We start from the raw sequence: 16,138 nt of genomic DNA, 5'->3' as shown, positions 1-16,138 counted from the left end.
TATGCAGTCCCTTGGCACTACCTGAATAGTTGTCTGGCAACATGTAGGAGCGCAAACCTTCCGGCATCTGCATCGTTATCGCCTCCTTGGTGACCGACGCGGCCCAACGTTAACGTGGCCTACGCAGTTGGACCGATGCCATCTTCCCTTTTTGTGCAGCAATCGTTCCTGGCGTTGCTTATTTCCCGACAACCCGCAAAATGAGTACGAGTACTCGACGTCAGTTCACCGCGGCGTTTAAAAATAAAGTCATTGAATATGCTGAAATGCACAGGAACATGTCCGACTAGCGGCAATTTGGCGTCTCGGGAAAAAAGCGTCCGGTACTGGCGAACGACGTCCTTTTGCGGGCGCTGCGCGGTGCACCCGGAGCTCGAAGACAAGGTGGCGGATTTCCGCGAGCATCGTACCAGATCTTTGCCAGTGACAGCGGAACTCATCCGCATCAAAGCTATCGAGATCACACAAGAGTCCAGACTGCCAAGGAACAATTCAAGGGCTCCATTTATTGGTTTTGTCGCTTCATGCGACTTAAGGCATTCGCACTTCAATGGCGCACATCAATCTGCCAGAAGCATACGAGGACAAGCTGGTCGAATTCCAGCGCTATAATATTCGTCTCGAGCAGCTGCATGGCTACATGTTGGGACAGATAGGCAACGCTAATGAATACCAGTGTGGTTCGACATGTCGTCGCCCACCACAGTGTGCGAACGCGGCGCAAAAGAAGTCAAGCTTCTTTCTAGGGGGAATGAGCATTCGCACTTCACGGTGATGCTAGCATGTACTGCAGAGGGCAGAAAGCTGCCCCCATACATAATCTTCAAGAGGAAGATGTTGCCGAAAGAGGCTTTCTCGTGGGATGTTGTCGTTCGCGTGAATGAAAAGGACTATATGGACGAGGCCCTCATGCTCAATTGGATCAAGACCACCTGGAATCGGCGACCCGGCACTTGATCGTGAAAGGCGCTCCGTGACGGGAGGACGGAGCTCGCCGTCATTCCGGGAGGCATGACGTCAACACTTCAGCCACTGGATGTCGTGCTCAACAAGCCTTTTAAAGACCGTGTCGGTGAACAGTATAATCAGTAGATGGCCGGCGACGACCCGACGACCCCAACCGGCCGGCTGTGCAGGCCGCCTCTCGCCACTGTAGCCACATGGGTGTCGCAGGCTTGGCGCTCGCTGCCCGACGATATGGTGGTGCGGGCATTCAAGAAGTGTTGCATTAGCAACTCCTTGGATGGCACCGAGGATGACATGTTGTGGGACGCAGCCAGTGAAAAGCAGTTGTCTTCAGACAAGAGTTCAGACAGCTCGAACGAATGAGCAGGTGAGGAGTCAAGCGGCACCACTAAATAAAACGAAGTTTTGTGCCTTATAATTTTTATGTTACTTCTTTGCTTCAATTTAAGGGGGTCGACCTATATTCCGCCTCAACCTATATTCCGCATTATACGGTAGTTGTTCATGTGTAAAAAAAGATCACTAAGCAACTCCGGCACTGAAATTGCAATGTGAATTCATGATTTATTTATTTTCCAGACCAAACTACCTTCTTTTTCAAACTCAATCACTGAATATAAACAAGAGCTTAAACAATTTTACATAAGAGCTTCGAGTAGCTGCTGAACCAACAGATATAGATTAAATAGATGCGAGAAAAAAGAGTACGAAGATACTTATAAAGGAAGGGGTCAGACAAGGAGACACAATCTCTCCAATGCTATTCACTGCGTGCTTGGAAGAAGTATTCAAGCTATTAAACTGGGAAGGCTTAGGAGTAAGGATCAATGGGGAATATCTCAGCAACTTTCGGTTTGCCGATGACATTGTTCTATTCAGCAACACTGCAGACTAGTTACAACAAATGATTGAGGACCTTAACGGAGAGAGTGTAAGAGTGGGGTTGAAGATTATGATGCAGAAAACAAAGATGATGAATAGCCGGGGAAGGGAACAAGAATTCAGGATCGCCAGTCAGCCTCTAGAGTCTGTGAAGGAGTTCGTTTACCTAGGTCAATTGATCACAGGGAACCCTTATCATGAGAAGGAAATTAATAGAAGAATAAAATTGGGTTGGATCGCATACGGCAGACATTGTCAGCTCCCGAATGGAAGCTTACCATTATCATTGAAAAGGAAGGTGTACAATCTGCATTTTGCCGGTACTGACACATGGGGCAAAGACTTGGAGAGTGACAAAGAAACTTGAGAACAAGTTAAGGACCGCAGAAAAGTGATGGAACGAAGAATGCTAGGCATAACGTTAAGAGACAGAAAGAGAGCGGTTTGGATCAGAGAGCAAACGGGTATAGCCGATATTTTAACTGACATTAGGAGAAAAAAATGGAGCTGGGCAGGTCATGTAATGCGCAGGTTAGATAACCTTTGGACCATTAAGGTTACAGAATGGGTACCAAGAGAAGGGACACGCAGTCGAGGATGGCAGAAGACTAGGTGGGGCGATAAAATTAGGAAATTTGCGGGCACTAGTTAGTATCGGTTGGCGCAGGACAGGGGTAATTGGAGATCGCAGGGAGAGGCCTTCGTCCTGCAGTGGACATAGAATGGGCTGATGATGATGATGGGCTGGTACTGAGCATGTGCTCCCTAAAGGGCTGTAGAAAACAGCACATCTTCCTCCTCGCAATCACTCTCTCTCTCTCTCTAGTTAGCAGCTGATTTCTGCAGAAAAAATTTGATAAAACTTACTGAAGAAATGAAAATTCTTAATCCATTATGCAGCTGCATGGTTTTTATGACTGAAAATGCAGAAAATGTTTGAAACTGCATTTTCAATGGACACTTGAAGGCGATATACCTGACCATCGTGCACCTCTTGGTAAGCTCCGTACTTAGTAAATGTGATACATTTAACACTACAGAGTGCTCCCTATTTCTTTTGCTTGAACTATGTTTGCCTTCAGTAGCCGCTTAAGGGACCGTTAAACCATTTTTGGTAGCTGTGTACTAGTCTACAATGAACATAGAGTCACCAAGAATTTTTTTACATGATGCCGTAATAGCAAATTTTCATAAACAAATAAGCGACTGTTGAATTTTCTGACTTGCCTTCACTGAAGTGTACTCTCACCAAATGAAGTGCAGCGAAAGCTACAGGTCGCATCAACATACAAGAAAGGTGCCTAGGTTGTCTGACACTAATCGCCTTCTGCATGACGTCAGCTGAATTAAAGCTTCATAAGGACATCAGTGACACACAATGGGCAAGCCCCGCTTACTTTCTCAAAACAAATAGCTGGCTCTCATCAAATTGGCGCTATTGTAACTCGTCAGCTGACTGAGTGACAGTTTTTACCCTGGTGATGTCATGTGCAGGTCCCTCCTTACATTGCGACATGCGATGAAGGCTCTGGAAAAGCTCAGAAAGGAGCACGGGATTTTTTTATTTTTTTTTTTTCATTTGTGGCCTTCCCTGCGGCACATAGTGTTGCTATGTTTGACAGATCCTCATCACAGTATACTGTATGTGATGCACATATTTAAAATGTGCAAAAAATAAATAAATTTTAAATGTCAGAGGTGGTTTGGGGCCCTTTTGAGGAAATTTTTAGTTACATTGTCTCTTTTAGAAATGATGCAAATGAACCACCTATTTAGCATGCCCAAAAATTTGAATGGGGTTATTTTAATTCACTTGATACACAGCCTCTTTTGAAAATTAAGCAAACAAACCATGCCCTGTATTTGACATACCCGACATTCTAGATTAAGTGAATTTCTTTCACTTCATATTAAAGCTAAAGTTCTGAAAAACATCAGCTATGTAAAAGGCACTGTTACATGTTTAATGTATTAAAATATGATGCAACAAGCATTATAAAGAGAAAAAGTCACTTGCAATTTGAGACACTGGGACTTGGTACAGTTGCAGGGCTTTCGGGGCCGTGAATTATCTTCGCATGACGTCCTGAAAAGAAATGCGAGTGTCATCTGACAATCCAACAAAACAAGGATGGACATTTACACTCAAAGACAAACGCCAGTACTCATTTCTACAACATCTCTGCACATTTCATAAAAAGTAACACACAAGGAAAACAGAAAAATCTCGTACAATTGCATAAATTTGAAAGGGCAGCTGCTTGCATAAAAACAACTTGTAAGCTATGTTCTCTCGGGTTTTCTAATGAGGACAGCGTTTCAACGTCACAGCTCAGAGCACACACAAAGCTCAGAACATTCAAAGGCGTTCCTGATTTGTAAGGATTCTAAAAAAAAGAAAAGTTCAAGAATATTCAAGGCCTTTCAAGGCTCTGTCAAGATTTTCTCAAGAGTGTCACATAATCCATCACGCAGTAGCTCTAAAAGACGAAATAATTTCTATGCACTTTTGAGTGACACTAAACTATGCACCTATGCTCAAAAATGTTTCAGTATAAGTGGCCTTCAGTCACTGTTCCATAAACCAATTGGAAGTGGCACCTTGTGTGTGCATCATGCTTTCTCTGCATAATCTTTTTGCATACTACACCTGACAATGCTGCAATTGCCCTGCATGGAGCCCCTCCTGTTTGAGTAAAAGTACTATACATGTCATGCCACTGCCACATTAAAACCATACACGCAGCAAACACTGTTACAGCATGCTCCAATAGGAAAAGCCAATAAGAGCCATGTGATGTATACATATGCAAGATAGGATTGCAGGATGATGAACACGAACTGATCAACAGTGGTCAAACAGAAGATTTTCTTCACTGGGGCAACTGCTTTCCTTGACAGCGTCTATGTAGGTAATTCATTCTCTGCCAACCCCAATGGGGCAGAATAAGCAGATGCATAAAGTAGAATGAAGGAAATCGAAATGTTCGAAATGGGGGAGTCCTTAGTTGGGATAGTGATAACAGGAGCTTTTAAGGGGGGATGTGGGGATGAAAACTAACTTTTTTATTTATAAGCCGATTCTGATGAAATTTTGCACAGGTGTTACTACTATCACATAAACAAAACTGTGAAAATATGGCTGCAATATCTCAAGTACTTTTTTGTTTACAAAAATGTCTGTTTACAAAAGCTGTTAATTTTTGCAAAATGCCTGCACACCTGTATATTGATGCTAGGAGTTCAAGCAAACATTGATAGCACTCCTACATGTATTCTCCACACAATGACATTCCTGTAATTTTTTTAACCTAACAGAATGTTTTTATATTCTTATTCTTTGGCAGCTACTCCAGCTGCATGAAAATCTCGACTGTGAAAACAAAAGATAACAAATTATTGAAGCAACTATTTTGAAAACAAGACATGTCATTGTGTGCAGTGATGCACAATGAGCGTAACAAAACAAACGGTGTAAAAATATTCATAATAGTGGCTGAGATATTGGCTTTGCAAGTTGACCTTGGTGGTAGAAAAAAGTTTTGAGAAAAAGGTGTTTGAAGTTTTAGGCCATGTTTATTCGACTAAAAACCACCGGCCTTGTAGTTGCAGGTGTCAGGTTCATCTCTCGGCTTCTTGAATCTTGTATGCTTTCCTTCATGGGCTTTCTGTGCCCTCTTCCTGCGCAAGGCATCTTTTTCGGCCGCTCGACGGAGTCCATGTCCAGCAGGTTTCACGCCAAGCGAGGTGCAAAACTCCGTATAAGCTCGAAGGGTGCCACTGTTGAAGCGACACACTGCCTCACTTACGGCCGTCTCTACAGCAATCAGGGAAGCATTTTTATCCTTTGGCATGATTGACCAAATCACGGAGTGCAGGCTTTCTGCTGCATTTTGAGTTTTTTTTTCCTTTGCAACGTTCCAGCAACTGAGGCTCAGAGAGACGCTGGAAAACTGGCAACATGGCCTCAGCTACATGCGGTTTCAACCTGTACTTGTGAGCAGGCTGCGGTTCCTGCTGCTCGATGCCTACACCAACTTGTCGGGCCCGCAGGACAGAGCTCGTGGTGCGGTTCTTCATCTGTAGAAGTGACGTGATGAAACGTTGCCATGACTGCTCTCTCCATGTCCTTCACATCCTCGCTCCCTCTCAAGGCCATTCCGTAATAGCTTGTCAGCCTCTTTATGAGGTCTTGTGTCAGGCCCCCTCGGCCACCAAGTGGTTGGTCTCTACTGCTCTTAGTGACCAAAGTGCGCAAGCTTGTCCCCATCCTTTTTTCAACGTGATTTACACAGTCCTCTTTAGAGAACTGGATAAACCCGTAGGTTTGGTCCTCACAAAGCGCCAAGTATGTCCGGCTGTCCCCATCGCACACAATATTGGTGTAACGCAGATCATTCTTTGTCAAGGAGCGACGAAAGAGCTCAAGTGCCGCCTCCACCTCCATCCTGCCGGATTTCACGTCCGTGTTCTTCTGGCATTGATGCGCCTGCCTCCACACATCATAGTCACTGTCACCTGGCTTTGGCCCCAACATGCACCCATGGCAGTAGTTCGAGAGGACTACAAAGTCCAGCACCAAGCCACTGTAAAATTCAATCACAGCCCCTACACCAATGTGGCTACTATGACCCCGGGTCATCCACGTGCCATCATAAATGACTGTGATGTTCTTATGGAATGTTGGGTCCATTTCGTTGTAGACTCTCTTGACAGCTGTTACAGCATCAGCGCACACGTTTGTTGCAGTTTTGCTTGCAGCAGACCTGAATTTAGCTTTCAGGTGCCCCTGAAATGTCTTTTGATGAAGCCCCCTGTACGAAACGTTCATCACAGACCAAAAGTCTGTAAGGGCAGTGGCACCTTTCCCTATGCTCTTGATTGCTTGCATGGACCTCAGGTTCACCTCAAAGGCCCGGCTTCCTTCTTCTCTTGGTGACGACCACTGTGTTTCCGAAGCACCGCAAGCTGAGCAACGTAAAACCATCTTCACGGCAAGGCCAAGCCTGGTTTCCGGCACTACCGCTATCCCCGGCTCGAAGCACTGATGGCACAGTGTTTTGCTGAGAAGCGCATTCACAGCGGCAACTTGCACAAGTAAAAACTCGCTCGAGTCCGTCGCCACCGAGCATGCTCCTCCAGCCGTCAACCCCATCTTCCGTTCGGTTGCCGGCACAGAACCAAGTGACGCGCGAACAGTGGCAGCGGTCATATTCAACTCCTCCGACAAGATGAATTGTGGCTCAAGATGTGACTGTATGGTGCGGCCGTTGCTGATGCACGGTTCGTCTTCACGGCCGGCAGACGCACGCGCTTGGGCCGCACTTTCGTCGTCCATCTCGGTGACGGCGGCGGCACAATCGGGGTACGTCGCGGAGCATTCACAGGACGTCGAAGGCACGAAAGCATCGGGAAAGGTCGTTATCAGTTCGGTATTGCCACCACTGGAACACAAGGCTGTAACAGCCCGCGAACTGCGCGGCAATGCGTCGACAGTCTCTGTTGCAAGCTCGTGCGCGGACGCATCACCGCTAGGCCTACTTATCGTTCGGCTGTTCGCTGGCTTGCGCTTGCGGCTGCCGAAGCGGTGCTTGGTAGCGAATTTCGTCGTCCACGTCCGCCCAGTCATGGTCGAAGCCAGAAAATGAAATAAAAACTCAAATCCGAATAAAGCGATGAAGCGGCGGCGTGCCCCGAGTATCCAACGCGTATACAAAGAGGCAGCGGCCAGCGCGCGAAGAAACGGGAGAAGCAGACGCCGCAGCAGCTCCCTTCCAGATTCGGCCAATGGGGCGCCTCGTAGAACGCACGTGACGAAGCAAGCCAATCGGCGGCCGCGACAAGCAACTCCGCGACCTTCAGACTTTTTGCTTTTTTATGCTTGCCCTTCTCTCTCTCAGGAAATGAAAGAGAGGAGTCAAAAGGCGAAGAGGCGCGCTTTTCAACGGTACCAGCATGGCCGCGCCGCGTACTGCCGTTCCGGAGCTAGGGACGCTCGAAAACCGCGACTTTTCCACCGATTTTCACGAAATTTTCGCTGTATTGCCTTACGTATATATTTATTTATGGTACTTAGCAGTCGTTTTCAGCGGAAATACTTGAAAATATTATAGAAAAGGGGTCTAAGATTCGAAATCTGCAACTTTCTAAAAAGTGGTTTTTTGGTCGTTTTTCCCGAGTTGATCCCCGCGTCCCCCCTTAAGTCTTCCTTTTTCTCCTCTCTCTCTTTCATTCCGCTAGTTCTTAATCTCTACAAAGCCTATTTGTCTCTCCTTACTTCCCGTTTTCTAGCAAATCTAAGCCCACTGGTTTGACAACACCTGGCACACTTGAGGATTCTTTTTTTGGCACTGCTGCTTCTTCGAAGAACCCTTCTCCCTCTCTTCCCTTTCCTTGCTGTCACAGCTAGACCCCCTTTTTGGAACATTTCGACTTCCCTCATTCCACTTTACACACCCACTTATTCTGCCCCGCTGGGGCTGGCTGAAAGTGACCTATATATATATATATATATATATATATATATATATATATATATATATATAAAAGAGCAGTTGTCCCCTTGTAAAAACATTGGCTCCATTGACATCCCTTGTTTGACTATTGGTGCTGTAGCTATGAATGACCATGACTCAACAAAACAGGCATATTGACAAGGGCGAAGCATCACAGTTCAAAAGTTAATCTCCTCCATAAAAACAGCATAAGCGGTTATCATTTGGGCTGTAGGTGAGAGTATTCAACTTCCCACCAGACTAAGCTGCAACATACGCTGCTAGCCATTGTGTACCTTGCAGAGGTTTCGGGGGCAAAAATAAACCACAAACAGCATACGAAGCTGACTGAAAAGACTCGATGTGTGAACCCAATTTGCTTTTTTTCTTGCCTTGGCTGGGAGCCATTACCAATGCAGAAAACAACCAGCCTGTGTCATCAATTTGCCTGACCAATATGCAAACACACAATTTATGTACAAAAGCATGCCATGCAAGCCAACTTCAAAGCAGCAGGTATACCACCTTATGCATGGTTGTTTCAGTTGACTCAATATCAAGGTCTGCCTGTTATAGAGGAGAAATAGCCATGCCTAATAAATTAAACAGTTTTCAGGGAATATAAAAAGTTCCAGGATTCCAAGTGTTTCACAGACCTGTACAAACTCTGGACATAGATAACAAACAAGAAAAGTCGATACAGCTGGACCTCAACATTATGAATCCCAATTAATCAGATTCAAAATTTAATGAATTCATTAGCTTTTCAGGACTCAGTCCTTCTACAGCAATATATACACTAATACTGCAATTTGAGAAAGTACTTTTGCATCACAGCTCCAACTTGAAATACTCCTGCCTTCACGACTCCATAGCAGCTTTTCTAACAAGCAAAGAGACCTACTGAGACAACAGTATTAGTTTTTATGCCTATTTCTGTACACAAACATCAGTGGCAAATGCAGACGAGCACGTGTCAAGCAAAATAACAATAAAATTACGTCTTTTCTTACAAGAAACGCAAAGAAGGGCCCGTTTCTTTTTATTCTTTATCTTTAATTTCTTTTGGTTACCTACAGTGCATTCAAGTGTCCCTGTTTTGTTGCAGCTGGCAGTCAGTGCATTACAGCTGCTGTGAATCGCACCCATACGTCACCCACGTGTTGCCTCTCGCGATCTCCCAATTAGCAAAGCAGACGCACCATACTTCGCTCTGTTTGGTATGTGCCATGTGCCACATGAGACAAATTGTACGCGCCAGCCAACAAACCGCATTTATTTGAATCTAGGCCGATAGTTTATTTCTTCAAATAATCATATTCCAAACTCTAGGGTCGGCTTAGATTCGAGGATTTAAAAAAAAACGCGCCAGTTTTTCATTGAAACTGCTGAATATGGTGCATAGCTAGCGCCATCTAGAAAAGTCAGTATCGCAGCCGCTATTAGCCGTGCCTGTAGCCAACCGTACACAAGCGAGGTCGCCTTATTGACCTGTGTCGTGTCGGCCATATCGGTGTGCGGCGTGGTGTTATAGTGATGTCACCAAGCAGGAGATGCCACTACAGTGCCGCTTTCAAGCGAAAAGTTGTGATAGCCGCAGAGGCATCGTCGAACCTTCAAGCCGGGTGGGACTTTCGCATCGACGAGAAAAACATCCGTCGTTGGAGGGGACAACGACAGCAGCTCTTTGCGTGCGCTGCAACGAGGATGGCATTTAGCGAACCAAAGAAAGGCCGTCACCACGAAGTGGAGACAGTTTGGCCGACTTTGTTTGGACGCAGACAGCAGCTGCCCTTCCAGTGACAACAGAAGTGCTTCAAGCGAAACCTAGGGAACTTTCGAGGGAGCGAGGCCTAACGCCAAAGGATTTCAAAGCCAGCCGAGGCTGGCTTCAGAAATTCATGAAGCACTTTGGCTTCAGCCTTCGACGTCGCACTTCAATCACCCAGAAGCTGCCAAGCGATTTCATAGAAAAGCTGATAGCTTTTCAGCGCTATGTGCTGCGAAAGAGAGAAGCGGCAGGCTACAACCTTGGGCAAATTGGAAACGCCAACCAGACGGCTGTGTATTTTGATATGCCAGTGGCGTAGACCATGAATGAAAAGGGTGCCAAGGAGGTGAAGGTGTGCTCAGCAGGCTACGAGAAGTAGCGCGCAACTGTGATGCTGTGCTGCACAGCTGATGGACATAAACTCCCTCCTTATATGATATTTAAAAGGAAGACACTGCCTGCTTGAGAAACTTTCCCAATAAATTTCATTGTGCGGGCAAATGAGAACGGGTGGATGACGGGTGCGATGGTGGAAGAGTGGGTTAAGATTGTCTGGCGACGGCGTCCAGGAGCCCTTTTGACAAGGAACTCGCTCCTTGTCGTCGACTCTTACCGTGGGCACTTGACTGACAATGTGAAGGCTGTGCTCGCCCAAGCGAACACAGACCTCGCTGTCATACTGGGCGGCATGACAGGCCAGTTGCAGCCACTTGATGTCTGCATCAACAAACCTTTCAAGGATCGTCTGCGGAAATATTACACGGACTGGTTGGCTGACGAAGATCACATGCTAATGGCAACAGGCTGCATCAAACGTACATCGGTATCGCAGCTGGCGGGCTGGGTAGCTGCAGCATGGGACGACATCCCAGGTATTTTGATCGTGCACGCCTTCAAAAGTGCAGCATACCTAATGCAGTTCATGGTACCTGTTTGAAGGTGACAGTGACAAGAAACACAGCAACGGGTCTAGCAGTGACGGTGACGTTGAATGAGCCCTGCACATTCAGATTCAATAAATGCTGTTTGCATTTTGCGAACACTCTCCTCACTTTTTTGTTCGGCCTACATTCGAGGTAATATATATATTTTTTGTTGGCTGCGGACTTTAGGGGGTCGGCTTAGAATCGGGGTCAGCGTAGATTCAAGTAAATATGCTATCACAAAATGAAAACACATATAGAGCTGCACTCAAACCTCGCATTAAGGAGTATCATAATCGTCAGTGAATTTTTTTGTTATAGCATTTTAACCAAAAAAAAAAGATGGCACTGGCCCTAACAGTAATGATGTATACAAGTTCAAATAAACAGTAAACCTTCGCTAACTTAAGGGGGGAAGAGGGGTTTAGAAACTTTTTATTATTTTATGACAAAATTTAATAAAAACTGTCACCCAGACAGATTATTTAATGCTGATTTCAAAAATATAATTGCTTCTTAAATTGACCGAGTGGTTCCAGATGCAATTAAAATTAATTACCTATTGTTTACCTGAACTGTAAGCAACACAACTGTAGGACTACTTTTTTTAAATTGCAGCTATTAGCAATTTTGCAGTGATTTGAAGCTCAATCTCCAGGCATGGCAATCATGTGGTCCAATTAGTAGCCAGGTTTTAGTTTACAAAAGCGAAATTAAAATATCTGCTCCTAGCATCGTGTAGTACACAGATGTGGCTACATGCCGCTTTTAAAATTATGGTTCTATGTGCCCTGAAGACCGAGATAGTGCTTCAACAAGTTTTAAAAAATACCAAAAATGAGATTCTGAGAAAACATAAAAAACAAAATGAGCTTATTTTTATAACAGAACACCGCAAAATATTTGAATATATGCAAGTGCTATTGCATTAGTAGCCTTCAGGAATGTAGTCTGTCTGGCTAGTGTCACTACGGTGATGCCTTCTGAGCACCCGCTGCAAGTTTTCAGCAGATGCATGCTCAGCAGACGTAGCCAGCATCTCATCTGTCCCGGCAGCAGTGTCGTCAATGCGATTTAGTAGTTCCGATTTTCGGTCAGTAGCAGGAGTTGGCGCTGAAGCTTGAAGTTTTCCTTGAGCTCCACTGTCAATACGCCGCGAAAATTCGGGATGCAGAATAGTAGCGTTGTGCCGAAATGTCGATGACACACGGCCGTTGTCAGGAACGCTTCAGGGGACTAGGCCTAACACGCCATCGGGATCTCTGGCGTCGTTCAACTGTGGGAAAGCGGGGCGGCGGAGTGTCGTTTCTCAACACTGTACGCCGACTTCCTCTTCCATTTTTTTCTATATTTGAACTTCGTAGCAAACTTCAGGGTTGAGGTTGGCATCGCTGTCAGAGTGGGAAACCTCGCTGGCGCGCACGGCGTGTGCAGAGTGGCTGGCCGCGGAGTGATGCAGACAACACCAGTCTAGCCAATGGTGTGGCTAGCTGAGGGTCACGTGCATTTGTCGACCAATTACAGCACACATTGGGTCTTCTTTTTGAGGCGGAATTTCTTCCTTGCCAATGTGTGGACTGAGCCAGTGGTGGCGGGAAAATGAAGATGAGAGACTGCTCTTTCAAACGAGATACGGGTCGGCACGAAGGAACGACTAGGGGGGCCGTCGCGCACTGTGGAAAAATAGCTTTTTTACGGAATCTTTGGCTCATATTTAGCCCACACTGGTGCCAAAAATTTATATTACGGCTAAAATATTGATTTAATGTGCAAAATTTGGCGAAGTGGTTGAATAATAGTTGGAAATTCCGAAAATACTGTTTTCAAAATATTAATTTTTAAACAATTTTTTGGTCTCTAAAACCCACGGTTCCCCCCAAAAAATTCTGATGTTTAAAATATCGCTAGAGGAGAAATTTTTTCCGGCTATGGTTTTATCCTCATGTGTTTTTCGTGAATACAATTTTGAAAATTTTTTGCCGGATATCCGGATATCTCGAAGAAAGTATCAGGGATAAGGGAACAGGGCAATGTCGGCATCGTCCCTTGCACTTCCGTTTTTACCTGGGGGCAGCTCACAGCTGAGCCAGACACCGCCCTGGGCTGCCCTCTTCTCTTTTCTTTCCCCCCTTCGTTCTGCCTATCACCGCTCGGGCCCACTTGCTCGGCTGCTCTCTGCCATTTTGTTGCAGTCTCACATAGCAGTGGTGAATTGGCAGTCGAAGTCCTTTCTTTTTTTCCTTCTTATTTAGGATGCTGTCAATGATGCATCAATGTGGTTGCAGTGTATTAATCGTGATGTGGAGAAAGAAGATCGACACACTTGAGCATGTGTGATAAGCCCACACGCTGCACCCAAAAGAAGCCAGCATGCAATCCCATAATGTTCCAACGAGGTCACGGCTTGAAAGGATGCTTGATACATGCTTGTGCGACAGTGAGGCGTAAATGCCGCATCACTCGTGGCTATCTGCTAAAGGTTGACAAATGCATTCTTCCGCAGTCCAGTTTTGGTTTTTGAAATGATGTATTGACCACAATTTATTACTATACAGAAAGTGGCAGCGTCAGCTTTTTGAATGTCTAGAACTGGTTTTGCTTGGATGATTGGCTTCAAATATTGCATTAGGACCAATCGTCTTGACTCTGTGCCAAGCACGTTGTCTTGGCACAGTGCCAGTAATGATGTTGCCCATAGACATCGATGTGTCAGATGCCTATGCATGTGTAAGTGACCAAGAATATTTATGGACAGTATAATGGAAAGCTCTATATACAGTCGAACCCGACTATATCGAACCCGTTTACATCGAATTATTCTATATATCGAACAATTTCTGGACAAGGTATAGTTACAATGAGTATATACAGCAAAAATTCCGCTTACATCGAACAAATATAGCAGCGACTCCCGATATATCGAACGTCAAGCAGAGGAAAAATGCCCCCAGAAGTTGGCTTTCCCTCGCGATGGCGGGGAAACCCGGCGGTGCGGCTCCATCCAACCGCTCTCCCCTACCGTGACTGCGCTGTGTTGAGTGAGCCGTCGACACCCCCCTGCAAAAAATTATCCTGGCCCACCCGCAGCGCTTGCTCAGACAGCCAATCAGAGGCTCTTGAGCCCTCATCATGCAAGATGGTGAAATTGCGAGTTGTCTCGTTGCTTTTCTGGTTTGTTGTGTATGCGTCTTGTGGGCCTTCTTCCGCATTGTTGCCGTGATGAAGCGGCAGAATTCGCCTTTTGTCGTGAAGTTTGAAATCATAAATCGAGTCGAACGCAGTGACAAGTAGGATGTCCCCGCAGCGTGCAAGATTTCGAGGAGCACTCTCAGCACGATCTTGAAGAGGGCTAAAGCGGCCAAACTTGTGACCCGGTGCCCGTGGCGCCCGACGCGTACGCACGGCCGTGTACGAGTGGTTCATCCGAAATTGCTCCAGCCGTGCCGGCTTCCGCGTACTCGGTGATGACTGTAAATTCTGATGAATGCAACGAAGCCGTTGCCGGTGTTGCCGAAGTTTGGAGCGAGCTGTCAGAATTTTCGGAAGCTGTTCATGAATCAACGGTGGACAAGTTCGTGAGTGCAAATGATGGTGTCGCGACCACGGGAGAGCCCGAAAACGAAGATTACATTTCCGACATCGTACCGAGCACAAGTGAAATTAGGCACAATGAGGAAAGCAATGACTGTCCTTTACCCATGCCTTCTGAAGCGATTGGTGCCCTCGCACTAGTCCGGTGCTTCTGCGCGAATGCGAAAGGTTTCAACCTCAGCTGCTCCGACTCCTTAGACAATGTAGCGAAGTGTGTGCGTCACAGGCAGCGAAATTGCGCAAGCAGAAGAAAATGCAGGTCTATTTCATGCGAAACTAAGCTAATTCCACCAATAAAGTGATTTTATAAATGGTATGTGCTTTTATGACATCCAATTATTTAGCAGGCTTTTATCAAATTATGCTCTATATCGAACTGATAGGCGTTTTTTGCGAGTTCGATAAAGCCAGGTTCAACTGTACTCCGCTTTCCTAAAAAAATGTTAGAAGTTTTTACAGCATGGAGCTAGTTGGAGTTTACTGGTTCTTCCTTTCTGCTCCAATAATCTGTTTTTATATTCTTTTTTTTCCCGAAGACAAGCAAAGAGTGCAATCCCTTTTGCCTCTCTATTGCTGCCATTGAAGACAGAAGAGTTCAAGTCTACAGCAAATGACCACTTTCTAACGTAGCTGCAAATGACGTTCCCCTTTACACTTCAGTTTTGTTGTTTTCGTTTTTGACAATATTCCATACACACTTTCTGTAACACCTGCTGGGCCTTGAATATACAATAAAAAAAAGGAATTAATTGATAATTCACTGCTCTTTGCTGCATGCACCTGTATATGTTCACTGTTATGTACAACCTTCATAGCAAACAAAATGGCATCTAGGGCACTTGACCATGATATTATTGTCGTGCTTCTCTCTCTCTCGAGATTTTATTCATAAATGCTTACTAGCAAGAGTGCCCACCAGAAGTATCGTGCGAGCTTGCAGAAGCCTTGCCTTAACATACTACTTCGTTATTAGAGTTCAGCAGCATTACTGTTGTTACCTTTATTAAACTGCGGTAAATGAACAAATTATTTGTAAACAGATAGGAAACTGCTTATGGAAGGGGTGCAACACTTGCATGCATCAAAGGAGAGATTGCAGAGAGTATTAAAAAAAGAAGAAAAGAAAGAAACATGGTGTACAAATGTCACATAAAATTGGAATGAGAAAGTGAGGAAAAAATATCAGGCTAAGTAAGAGTCAAGCACTAGCTGCGTTTATATGAATGCGACAGTGTCGCATCACATCGCATTTCTAGCGAATCGCATTCATGTAAACAGCGGTAATGCGCTAGGAAGGCGCATCACATTAATGAGCCAGGCAAGAGTATATTTACGGGTGTGAGTCGACTCTCGCGGAGCATGTAAACGCAGGATCGTCGCATTAGGAATTATGGGAAGGAATTAGCTGCGGCACTGCTGTGCTGGTGAAGCTGCGAGACAGCAATGCCTGAAGCAGAAGCAAAATGGCGTGTTCCACGGCAACTTCGGTTGCCGCAGCGTGCTCTACGTGA

The 16,138-nt window shown here is 45.4% G+C and overlaps 2 protein-coding genes across 13 annotated transcripts in view; both read right to left on the bottom strand.

Annotated features, from left to right (window-relative positions):
• Window positions 1–16,138, bottom strand: part of LOC135906706 (protein lin-54 homolog) — a 99,217-nt gene that overhangs the window by 42,007 nt on the left and 41,072 nt on the right. For all 12 annotated transcript variants that reach the window (XR_010565808.1, XM_065438276.1, XM_065438278.1 and 9 more), the window contains one exon: window positions 3,866–3,934. Coding sequence is in view for 11 of the 12 variants with exons in the window: in XM_065438276.1 (XP_065294348.1) it covers window positions 3,866–3,934 (69 nt within the window). In the remaining variant the exon portion in view is untranslated. The remainder of the gene's footprint in view (window positions 1–3,865; window positions 3,935–16,138) is intronic.
• On the bottom strand, window positions 5,602–8,045 carry LOC139047825 (uncharacterized). Its single transcript, XM_070521964.1, has one exon. The coding sequence runs from the start codon at window positions 7,475–7,477 to the stop codon at window positions 5,816–5,818; it is 1,662 nt and encodes a 553-aa protein (XP_070378065.1). The 5' UTR covers window positions 7,478–8,045; the 3' UTR covers window positions 5,602–5,815.

Source organism: Dermacentor albipictus, chromosome 1, assembly GCF_038994185.2.
Source record: "Dermacentor albipictus isolate Rhodes 1998 colony chromosome 1, USDA_Dalb.pri_finalv2, whole genome shotgun sequence".
Lineage (NCBI taxonomy): Eukaryota > Metazoa > Arthropoda > Arachnida > Ixodida > Ixodidae > Dermacentor > Dermacentor albipictus.
Note: the sequence above shows the minus strand (reverse complement) of the source record. Positions and strands in the feature narration are given on the sequence as shown.